The sequence below is a fragment of the Panthera onca genome, chromosome D1 (genome assembly GCF_046562875.1).
Source record: "Panthera onca isolate mPanOnc1 chromosome D1, mPanOnc1 haplotype 2, whole genome shotgun sequence".
Taxonomy (NCBI): domain Eukaryota; kingdom Metazoa; phylum Chordata; class Mammalia; order Carnivora; family Felidae; genus Panthera; species Panthera onca.
Window position 1 is genome coordinate 54,244,156 of NC_138348.1, and position 12,590 is coordinate 54,256,745.

The 12,590-nt window shown below is 38.8% G+C and overlaps 1 protein-coding gene, 1 non-coding gene and 1 pseudogene across 2 annotated transcripts; 1 reads left to right on the forward strand and 2 right to left on the reverse strand.

Moving 5' to 3' along the window:
- Positions 1-2,507: 2,507 nt before the first annotated feature.
- On the reverse strand, positions 2,508-4,353 carry LOC132660602 (olfactory receptor 52A1-like; annotated as a pseudogene).
- A 2,234-nt stretch (positions 4,354-6,587) lies between these two features.
- TRNAR-UCU (transfer RNA arginine (anticodon UCU)) lies at positions 6,588-6,672 on the reverse strand. The gene has a single exon. It is a non-coding gene; the product is annotated as a tRNA-Arg (tRNA).
- A 3,986-nt stretch (positions 6,673-10,658) lies between these two features.
- On the forward strand, positions 10,659-11,603 carry LOC132662377 (olfactory receptor 52E4-like). The gene has a single exon (XM_060607851.2). The coding sequence runs from the start codon at positions 10,659-10,661 to the stop codon at positions 11,601-11,603; it is 945 nt and encodes a 314-aa protein (XP_060463834.1).
- The last annotated feature ends 987 nt before the right edge of the window (positions 11,604-12,590 follow it).

The window sequence follows — 12,590 nt, forward strand, 5'->3', positions numbered from 1 at the left end:
TCTGAATGTGTGTGTGTGGGTGTCTACACACATGCGTATAAGGGTATACACAAGGATTAGAGAGCAGGTGAATTGCAATAGTGTGTTCCAGTATAGGGTATGTATGGGCCTCATGGATACTGGGGGAAGGGTGATGCAGTCAAGGACAACAGAAAATGCAAAGACATTGAAGTTGAATATACAATGCATGCTTGGTAGCTGTAAGGAGGCATGGGTAACTGGAAAGGAATGAGCAAGGGGGATTCACTTATAAAGGATAATTTCGAGGGGTGCCTGGGTGACTCAGTCAGTTAAGCATTTCAACTCTTGATGTTAGCTCAGGTCATGACCTCACGCTTCCTGATCTAGCTGCCCTGACACCATGGAGCCTGGTTGGAATTTCTCTTCTCCATCTCTCTCTGCCCCTCCCCCACTCATGCTCTTTCCTTCTCTCTCAAAATAAACATTAAAAACTAAAATAAAAGATAATTTTGAGAGATAAGAGTGGGGCAATTGTAAGACCTAGGCTCTAATTCTTAAAAAAAAAAAAAAAAAAAGCGAGAAATTGAGTTTGGTTTTGTAGTAGAGAAGTGTTAATGTTCTCAACTGTATTTAAGTAAGCTTCCTGGCTATTCCTTTGGTAATTGATATAAGTGGAAAATAGTTGAGACAGGGAGCCATTTATAACCTGCATCAATCAACATAGACCAACTAATATTGTAGTAAAATAAATTCCCTAAATCTCAGGAACTTGTAGCAACAAAGATATACTTCTCACCTATGTGTCAGTTTTGCTGCTTTGATCCAGGGCTTAGGCTGGAGGCGGAGCCCTTTTATTAACCACTGCTATTGTTGTGTCACCAGAGAAAGAGAAAGAGAGACTATGAAAGTAAATGATGAACTTAATGTTTATTTATTTTTGAGAGAGAGAGAGAGAAAGAGAGAAACAGAGTGCTAGCAGGGTAGGGGCAGAGAAAGAGGGAGACACAGAATTCAAAGCAGGCTCCAGGCTCAGAGCTGTCAGCACAGAGCTTGACCGGGGCTTGAACCCACAAGCGTTGAGATCATGACCTGAGCTGAAGTCAGACGCTTAACTGACTGAAACATCCAGACACCCCAGTAAATGATGAATTTTAAATTATTAGTTCATAAGTGACATAAGTCTCTCCATTTCTATTTCACTGACAAGGAAGTCACATGATGTAATACTGATGCGATTAATATGGAAAAAAATGTGATTAATATGGCACAGACTGATATGGGTGACATTATTAAGAAAGTTTCATAAATATTAGGGACTAATAATACAATCTACTACATTGTGACTGCAATGTCCAGAAAAAAATTAATGGTTTGTACCAGGTAGTTATTTAGTAAATGAGGTGGCCAGAAGCACTTGTTCTGGATATTTTAATAGGAACCCAACACAATAAGATTTAACCAGAAACAAAAGTTCATATCAATATATGCAGAAAAAGAATTTTCAAAAGTTCTATGTGCAATCTTCATTTAAAAAATAAATATCTACAGGTGCCTGGGTGGCTCAGTTGGTTAAATGTCCAACTTTGACTCAGGTCATGATCTCACAGTTTGTGAGTTCTAGCCCCACATCAGGCTCTGTTCTGACATTTCAGAACCTGGAGCCTGCTTCAGATTCTGTGTCTCCCTCTCTCTCTCTGCCTCTCCCCACCTCACTCATGCTCTGTCTCTTTCTGTCTCTCAAAAATAAATAAAAACATTTTTAAAAGTATAAAAATAAATTAAAAATATAAATAAACAAACAAACAAACAAGCATATATCCAGGGGCACCTTGGTGGCTCAGTCAGTTAAGCGTCTGACTTCGGCTCAGGCCATGATCTCAGGATTTGTGAGTTTGAACCCCACATCAAGCTCACTGCTGTCAGCCTGTCAGCTCAGAGCCCGCTTTGGATCCTCTATCCCCCTCTCATTGCCCCTCCCCTGCTTGCACTTGCCCTAAAATAAATAAATATTTTTTTCAAGCAAAAAATAAAAAATAAATATCTAGTCATGAGCAAAATAGGAATATCACTCACATAGCCAATTAGAAAACACAGCTGCCCCTTCCAGCCTGGCTCTTAAAAATATCCTCACTTTTGATGTCAGGAGAGCTGAGTGTTTATGCTTAGTCTGTGCTTTCTTACTTTTTTTTTTTTTCTTTAGCAGATGGCAAAAAGAATATTTGATTGTCAGCTATATAGGTGATGGCTGCTGTGAGCACAACACTCACTAAAGATAAATGGCTGACTGGTCCTGCTTGTATATTGTGTTCCCAGTGCATGTACCAACAACTTTATTATTTGCCATGAAGCGCGTGCTGGTTAATGATTCATTGCCTCTCAGCTCCAGGTTCACTTTTTGCCTTCTCTGTGAAAATGTGCCTTGGCCCTCTGATTACTTTGTCTTCACAGCTCGTGAAATGCTACACTTTGTCCGTGGATGGCATGGGTAAGGAACTGAAGGAGGGGAGGGTTTTGCTTCCTGGTTCCTACATGGTCACTCCACAGACTCAGTGCAGTTTGTTTGCCATCTGTAGTCGACAGTAGGCTCCTGCAGCTCTTGCAAATCCTCCAGGGCCCAAATTCTGCAATAAATGAAGGAGGCAGCACCCAGTGGCCAGCCGTTTCCTCATGAGCCCTGGCATCCTACAAGGTGGACTTGTGGCACGTTCCACTGAAGCAGTATCACAGCCACTTTTCTGTCTCTCAGTGATCCAAGGCTCTTCCTTCTCTAATGAGGTCTAGTTAACAGACCGGAGCTTTATAGTTTTTTTCATCAATGCTTAGGTCTATGATTCACCTTAAGTTAATTTTGCTATGTCATATGAGGTAGATGTCAAGTTCATTTTCTCATACAATTATTTGCTCCAGCTCTCCATTTCAGGAAGACTATCTAATCTCCATTACATCACTTATCTATCTTCTTCAAAAAACAAATGACCTTACACGTATGAGTATATTGCATATTTCACGGTTAACAGAAGTCACAATAAATATTAATTTTATTTGTAATTGAATAAGTAAAAACAGAGGATATCAAAATGTGTAGCATGTGAAAAAGCAATGGTTAAAATAAATCCCTACTTGAAAATGCATAAATTCCAAAAGGGAAAGTTTGAAAACCAATAATCAAAGCTTCTTTATGAATAAGTAAAAAGAACTGCAAATTAAACACAAAGAAAGTAAAAGGAAAGACACGATAAAGATTGGATTAGAAGTCAAATGCATTACAGATAGAAAGTACCATTGTTAGTTTGGATACTTTTTATGTCAACCTAGCTGTGGTTTTGGAGCTAAAAGCTTTTAAGATAGAGCCTAATGATGTGAATCCCCAACAGTGAATGCACGGAGTTCAAACTCTCTCCATCTCTAGGAAATAAAGGTATTCTCTACCTGACCACAAACATTTGATAGATCACGGTGGGATCCATGACTCAGAAGAAAAATCCATGCCACATGCTTACGAATTACCTTATTTTTTACACCATAGACAATAGGGTTGAGTGGCACAAGGAGATAGATGGTAGACAGGAGAATGTGGGTAGGGCGAGCTACATGTCCAAAACGGTGGCTGAAAAAGGAGAAGAAGGCAAGAATATAAAACTCAAGGAAAACAAAAATATGAGCTGTGCATGTGTTAAATGCTGTGAGCCGTGCCTCCTTTTGGTGTAGACAAAAAACAGCCTGGAAATATGGATATAGGAAATGAGGACAAAAATCATGTCAAATCCCAGTATTGTAAAACCTACTAGGAGACCACATGTTTTATTGACTTGGATGTCTTCTGCAGCTAGCTTGACCATGGCCATGTGCTCACAGTAAGAGTGGGGCAATCAGAATGGAATGAAAAACATGAAATCTTTTGATTAGAGTGGGTGACAGACCAACCAGCACTGTAGCTTGGATCGCCACTGTTGCTATCATCTGATCCAGGATGGAAGGCGTGAGGATGGATGTGTCTCAGTGGATCACAGATGGCAATGTAGCGGTCAAAAGCCATGGCCAACAGAATGCCAGACTCCATGCACTGTAAGGCATGAATGAAGAACAGCTGGGTCAGGCAGCTGTCAAAGGCCATGGAACAAGATCTGAACCAGAAGATGGCCAACATCCTGGGAGCAATGGCTGCGCAGAGTCCTATGTCAGTGGCCGCCAGCACTGCCAGGATGTTATGCATGGGCTGATGCAGGCTGCGTTCTGTAGCAATGATGATTAGTAAAATAATATTTCCCAGAAGAGCCACTATGCACACAGCAAAGAAGGGAAACCCAGTCCAAAACTGCACATGTTCTAGTCCAGGAATTCTGATTAAGATTACAGTTCTGGGGTCAAATATGATGTATTGATGGATGCCATAGACATTGGTATTCTGTCTTCTTGCTGCTGATTCTGACACCTGCAGAAGGAAACTTGGATGAGAAATGAAGAGGCTTCATCCCTCACTATCATTCAACCATTATCTTTCAACCATTGAGCATTGAGCAAGTAAGTTCAGATCTATGGATGGCAGTATGGCCAGAATGTTCTGATGAAGTTCTATAATAATAATGTCAGAGCGGTAGAAGCAAACAATCCTGCAGACCTTAACCTGAGCTAAAAAATGGGAACATTTCAGTATTCCTGCCTTCGTTTTTGTGGAAATGGAAACCATGAGATGGAGAACACTGATTTTTGCCATCTGTCATCAGCTCTAGCCTAGTTTGCCTGAAAGCCACCATTAAGTGTTCCTTCTTTATCTACCTAGATGCCAACCCAGTTTCACTGCAGTTGGAAATTCTCCTGGCAGTCTTGATGTCCTAGAAGAAATCTTGTTTCTGTCACTGTGTGTGCATTAATATATAATCCTATGAGAGCCTTCAATATTACTTCAATATTACTCCTGGTGCCAGAGAGGGAGTTATTTATCTCAGAGTCATTAACATTGGTTCCCCATGGGATTTGTTAGAAGGGTTTATCTTCCTTATATTAACTCATTCGTTTATCAAAATGTTGAACAAACTACTGCTTTTCCAGGCACTCAACGTGGTCCTTAGAAGAAATTTGAAGAGGGTGTTCATCTTTCAGATACAGCCAGATGAAATTAATTCTCTAAAGTAATTAAGGCTCACTTATTTAGGGTAGATTTGTGGAATAGGGAATGTGAAATAGTCTGTTTTTACTGGGGCTTAGGAAAAGGAAGGAGAAGAAGAAAGAGAAGGGAAAAAAAAAGAAAAGGATGAACAGTTACCAAATTCAAGAAGAATGGACAATTTAAAATAGGGTAGTGTATTAAAAAAAAAAAAAAAAAGCAGGGGTGCCTGGGTGGCTCAGTCAGTTATGCCTCCGACTTTGGCTCAGGTCATAAACTCATGGTTCATGAGTTAGAGCCCCAAGTCAAGCTCTCTGCTGGAAGCACATAGCCCAATTCGAATCCTCTGTCCCCCTCTCTCTCTGCACTTACTCTGCTACTCCTTCTCTCAAAAATAAATAAATAAATAAATAAATAAATAAATAAATAAATAAATAAAAGAAAAGCAGAATCTGGCTACTTTAGACATACTCTGAAGCTAGGTTAGTGTAATTATGTTTTCTTCCCTGTTAAAGATCACTGGATCACTAGACTTCTTGAGCTCTGGTTAAGATTGCATATCCTGTTTTGCATGGTAGACTCTCTACTTTTGCTTTTTAATACCTTTACACTGTATTGTGAATGATTAGCTGTGGTTTAAATCCTGAAGCACCTCTGACTGTGATGTCTTACAATATGAGTAGTACCTGATATCGAATGTCACATCGAATGTCACAACTGAGCTAATGGTTCTTGAAGTAAAACTCAAAAAAGTGTAGGGACCCATCAATGACTGCGTTCGCCTGGAGTTTATCTCTCATGTTTTCCCAGACTAAGCCCCCAGCAACTTGTCAATTATAGTTTGTATTTTCTTTTTTTTTCTTTTTAAGTTTATTTATTTTTGAGACACAGAGAGACAGAGCATGAACGGGGGAGGGGCAGAGAGAGAGGGAGACACAGAATAGGAAGCAGGCTCCAGGCTCTGAGCCATCAGCCCAGAGCCCTACGCGGGGCTTGAATTCACAGACCGCGAGATCGTGACCAGAGCTGAAGTCGGACGCTTAACCCACTGAGCCACCCAGGCGCCCCTGTAGTTTGTATTTTCTTATCCTGGCACTGCTTCTCTTAGAGATTTCTGCTCTGGTAAATTATAATTTTTCTGTCTTCACTTATTGGTTTCTCCAGTTTGGGGGACAGCAGTTTGCCCTGTGACCTTACCTCTGAGTCTAGGAAGAGTTGCTGACTTCTCAGTTGGTTCAGCTTTTTACTTGTTGTTAGGGTAGAGTGTGAACTTCCATATTCTCATATGCCAGACTGGAGATTCAAACTGAAGTCTGAATCCTGCTGTTTTCATCCATTCTACCACTCTTCATTTTGACTGGGGATTTTAAAACATTTACATTTATTTTTTATTTTTATTTTTTTAATTATTTTTTTTTTAACGTTTATTCATTCTTGAGAGACAGAGCATGAGCAGGGAAGGGGCAGAGAGAGGGAGACACAGAATCCGAAACAGGCTCCAGGCTCCGAGCTGTCAGCACCGAGCCCGACACGGGGCTTGAACCCACAAACTGGAAGATCCTGACCTGAGCAGAAGTCAGATGCTCAACCGACTGAGCCACCCAGGCTCCCCGAAACATTTATATTTAAAATAATTATTCCTAGGGAAGGATTTACCATTACTGTTTTGTTATTTATTTCCTTTATGTCTTATAACTTTCTTGTCCCTCGTTTCCTCTTTTATTGCCTGTCTTTGTGTTTGCTTAATTTTTGTAATGACACTTTTTGGATTCCTTGACATTTCCTTTTGTGTATAGTTTACAAATATTTTCTTTGTGATTGCCACAGGAATTACATATAACATCCCAAAGTTATAACAATATATTTTAAACTAAACTTCAGTCCCAGACAAAAGCTCTACTCCCTTCTTTAGAACTCCACCACCCACATAATGACATTATGTTATTAATGTTACAAAGTACATCCTTATATATTTTGTATGCATTAACTTAGATTTATAATTGTGCTTTTGTCTTTCATATCCTGTAGAAGAATAAAAAGTTGAGTTATGAACCAAAATTGGGATAATACTGATTTTTATACCTGTGTATGTATTTATCTTTGCTGAAGAACTTTATATTTTTGTATAGATTTGAGTTACTCTCTAGCTTCCTTTCATTTCAACAGAAAGGACTCCCTTTAGCATTCCTTGTAAAGCAGGTTTAGAGATAATGAACTCTCTCAGCTTTTGTGTGTCTGGGAATATCCTATTGTCCTCATTTGGAAGGGCACTTTTGCTAGATAAGGAATTCTTGAATATTTTTTTAATAATTTACATATAGCACCCCCCTCTGTTCTGGCCTGCAAAGTTTATGTCCCAAGTTGCAATGGAATGAAGCTGATGTGTTAAAGGAATAAAGAATGTGTTCTCTATCTTTTCAGTTCCCTTCAAGTCCTGTTAAGTGGTTGACAGATTATATCAAAATACTAAGAGATGGCTATATCTGCAACTGTAAACCCAAGGGAGTGTACAGATAAACTATGATTCCTGCAATTAGGAAGATTATCAAATATTTACCAACAATACAAATACCCCCCTCCCCTTTCTTAGTGATTCCATGAGGACCTGTTTGTGTCACTTGTTATTCTTGCTTATCCTCTGAGATTACCATGCTGAAGCTACTATATATGGAAACTACATGTTTAGGTTGCTTCTTGGTTCCGAGTCCGTTTCCTTGTGAGATAGTTAAGGTTATGAAACTAAAGAAGGATGGAGAGAAAGATAGTCTGAGCAATCTAAGGAAAACTTTCAAAGACATGGGATTTTCTTAACATCTTTTTACTTTCCAAATGTCCTAGTTTCAAGAAAGAAGATATAATTCTTTGAAACAGAGGGAATACACATTTTTCATTCTTTATGGATGAAATGAAGAAAAAAATAGATTGTAGGAAACGAAGATCTTTTTTAAGGATCTCATAGAAAGTTTTCTCTCATTTTGACCATATTTCATATTGTGTGAATCTATTGAAGGAACAAGAAGAAGGATACCTCATGATCTCCATACTCAACCTCAGGTTGGCATTTTCAGGGAGATGATCTCACAGTTATTATATCATGTGTTTTTGTACAAAAAAAAGTGTTTTAGAAACCAGTGTGTGTATCTCTGAGTGTGTGCACTTTCTACTTCTGTGCTTACAATGCTCTGCATTGTATCTGTAACTCCAACAGTTACTAGTAAGCACCTGACAACCACTGAATTGGTCTAGATTATAAAATTTCCTGCTGGTTATGTGCTTACACATGAATGTGTAGGGACCTTTGTTTACCCACAGAATTTTATCTCACTTTAATTTCTTTATAATCATTTTTTAAATTTTTTTTAATGTTTATTTTTGAGAGAGAGAGAGAGAGAGAGAGAGAGAGAGAGAGAGAGAGACAGGGCCTGAGCAGGGGAGGGGTAGAGAGATAGGGAAATACAGAATCCAAAACAGGCTTCGGGCTCCAAGCTGTCAGCACATAACATGACACAGGGCTTGAACCCACAAACCATGAGATCATGGCCTGAATTCAAGTGGGATGCTTAACCGACTGAGCCACCCAGGCACCCCATCGCTTTGTAATCTTTGAGTCTCAACTACACTAGATTTAATTCATTACATCATGATTGTTCTTCCCAGTGGAACTTTGTTTATGCCTCTTTCCTTTGCTTTGTTTATGTGTGTGTGCATGTGGGTGCAGATAGACGGATACATATTATCTTTATCTATACCTAAATATCTATATTCAGATTCCATAGGACCAAGTCATATAATCTTCACATTCCAACCTAAGTTCCATTTACTCAAGAAGACTTTTTTTGACTCATGAAGCTTAATTTGATCCTTTGGTATCATTTCTGTATAACTCATCCTTCCCTTAGCTTTGGGATAAGTTTTGGCCATATAAATTATGTGTTGAAAGTTACACTACCATTACTTGTTTAAAGCTAAATCAGGAAAAAGACATATTTTTGTTTTTCACTGTAATAAAGCTAGGTTATAGTACATATAAAAGCCTGGAAAAAATTGTTTGGTTAATAATATATGGGGGATATAATAAGTATTCTGGCATGATTCAGGAAAGCATATGTATTGGTAACTCTGTGTAAGTTCTTATTAGTACATATTATATTTATAAGGATTTGTTTGGGACAGAAGGAGAGCATATTATCTTTAAAAACTGATGGAAGTTCTACATAAGTACTATGTACTGCCTTGATGGGAGCTAGGAGAAGCAGAAAACTAGTAACCAAGGGTTACTCTACAACTGAAGCATTTGTGGCGACTTAGAAGTTAGTTTTTCTCTTTAACCTTCTCAACTCCTGCCTCATGCTCACCCACTTTATCCCAGAACTTCTCTGCTATGGGGATTTGACTATTGCTTGGAATTATAGGACGAAGTATAAAGAAATCTACTATAGTCCATAACTGATATCTCAAGCATCATCAGGTATAAATTTACCAATCCAATAAATAAACCGTTGTGCATGTTTGAGAATTTGAGTTTCTAGATCAACAAATGAAGGAGCACAATTAGTATCCGTCTGTACTGTGAAATAATCTAAATCTGGGAAAAAAATGAGAATAAAAGTGTAGTGAGTGGGGTTAATGTTAAGAAATATCCTTACCGGGGCGCCTGGGTGGCGCAGTCGGTTAAGCGTCCGACTTCAGCCAGGTCACGATCTCGCGGTCTGTGAGTTCGAGCCCCGCGTCAGGCTCTGGGCTGATGGCTCGGAGCCTGGAGCCTGTTTCCGATTCTGTGTCTCCCTCTCCCTCTGCCCCTCCCCCGTTCATGCTCTGTCTCTCTCTGTCCCAAAAATAAATAAAAAAAAAAAAAAAAAAACGTTGAAGAAATATCCTTACCAATAGATATCTGTTGGTTCAAAAGAACATAATATGTGCCTACTTGAACAGTACATGATAGAAAGAAATAAACAATAGGAAAAAAGCAAGTTGTAATCTTGTCAGATTAGTCACGTGTGCACAGTGGTAAATGAAAGGCTAAAGATAAAGACTGAGTTGATTCTACTTCAAAAGCTGTGTCAAAGACTTCAGTATCATGTCCAGAGAGGGACAAAGACCATTTATTTCTATTCCCCATGTGAATGCCAGATTGGACTATAAGGGTCCTTTCAATAACTACTTGATGTTTTCACAGTGCCTCTGCTTGATCACTTCTAGTTAGGGGAAAGCCCACTGACATACGGGAAATAATGAATGGTAACTCAAGGAAGACATTCAGTAAATATTAGTTGACTTACATTCAGGTATGACTACAGATGGAATCTTTTACTGGAAATGAAGGGACAAGGTAATTTATAAGTCCCTGGGATAATATAATATAAGTATTATCTTTCTGTACTTCTAAACACAGTCATTTGGTTAGTTATTACTAATTTTGGTATTATGGTCCTAGTGAATTTAAATACACCTGATTATGAATTTGAATTGTTTTTAGCAATAGATCATTAAGGGTCTTCCTGAACTGAATCTCCATGTTTTTAGCATCTGGTTGTGATCATCTGTCATAGCAACTTTATCTTTAGAAGTACTGATAAGCCCGGGAAAAAGCATCATGCCTCCTTTCAACACCTCTCATCCTTCTCCTGTCACCTTCTTGCTGATGGGCATCCCAGGACTAGAGCACCTGCATGTCTGGATTGGGATTCCCTTCTGCTCCATGTACGTGGTGGCTGTGGTGGGGAATGTGAGCATCCTGGCCGTGGTGAAGGCAGAGCGGAGTCTCCATGAGCCTATGTTCTTCTTTTTGTGCATGCTCTCCGTCACTGACCTGGTCCTCTCCACATCTACACTGCCTCGGATGCTGTGTCTCTTCTGGCTTGGAGTCCATGACATTGCCTTTGATGTCTGTCTAGCCCAAATGTTCTTCATTCATAGTTTTACTGCTATGGAATCTGGCTTTTTTCTGGCCATGGCCTTTGACCGTTATGTGGCCATTTGTCATCCACTGCACCATACTACCATTCTCACCCATGCACGCATCACCATAATGAGTATTATTGTGGTGATTAGGGGTGTAGCCTTCTTTTCTCCACATCCCATCCTGCTCAAACAACTTCCCTACTGCAGATCACGAATTATTGCCCACACCTATTGTGAGTTCATGGCCGTGGTGAAGCTGGCATGTATGGACATAGGGGCCACCAAGAGTTATAGCCTCAGTATGGCTTCTATCATTGGCTCATGTGATGCAATTCTCATTGCTGTATCCTATGCCTTCATCCTCCGCTCTGTATTCCGTCTGCCATCCCGAGAAGCTAGCTTTAAGGCTCTGGGCACATGTGGGTCACATGTCTGTGTTATTCTTGTCTTCTATTCCACAGCTGGTTTTTCCATTTTCACTCACCGTTTTGGGAAAAATGTGCCTGCACATGTCCATATTTTTATTGCAAATATGTACCTTTTGGTGCCCCCTTTTCTCAACCCTATTGTATATGGAGTAAGGACCAAGAAAATACGGGAACATGTTATTAGGACATTAATGGTCAAAGTTGCTTGATTGTAGTTGAATTGATAAAATAAATGGAAATAAAAGAAGTGATATAATTAAAATAACTAGCTGCTCTTACTCTCACAAGCAGAATTGCATTTACCATCTGAAAGTTCTTTTATTTACTATATGTCTGTGATTCCAAAAATTCTAATCAAACAAGTTATTTCAGCTTTTTCATGTATTAAATATTTGAGGACAAATTGTCAATCTCCTTCTAACTGTATGTCTTATGGAGGATAATTACAAACAGAGAGTGAACAGTGGAAGGAGAAAAAGGATAAGTAAACAATATAGAAAAAAAGGATTTCTATAGAGAACTAAATGATGGACAGTTTCCCACTTGTATTTATGGAACATCTCAGTGTACAACTGCAATAAGCTTCTCTTGATGTTTCTCTTTGTTAATATATATTTGTATGTTGGTAATAAAGAAAAGACCATGAAGATCAGTCTATCATCGATCTATATATCCATGTATCTATGTATCTATCCAACATCACCACTTATGCTTTTTGCAATTAAGATAAGAATGTAACTAAAGGACATTTACTGGTGGCTTTTTTAGTATTGTGGTAAAATATACATAACATAATAGTTGTTATTTTAACCATTTTTAATTGTCCAGTTCAGTGTAATTCATGCATTCACATTGCTGTGCAGTCATCACCACCATTCTTCTTCAGAGATTTTTATCTTTCCCATCTGAAATCTATCCATTAACATTAACTTCCCATTCCCCACATTCCCTGGCAACTACCATTATGTTGTCTTTGTGAATTTGGCTACTCTAGGTACTTCATATAAGTGGAATCATACAGTATTAGTCTTTTTGTGACTGGCTTATTTCACTCAACATAATTTCTTCAAGGTCCATTCATGTTGTAGAATGCGTCAGAATTTCCTTACCTTTTAATGTGGAATAATATTTCCAATAAATATTATAGTGGACTATAGATACATAGATAAAACAGACATATATCTAGATACAGATTC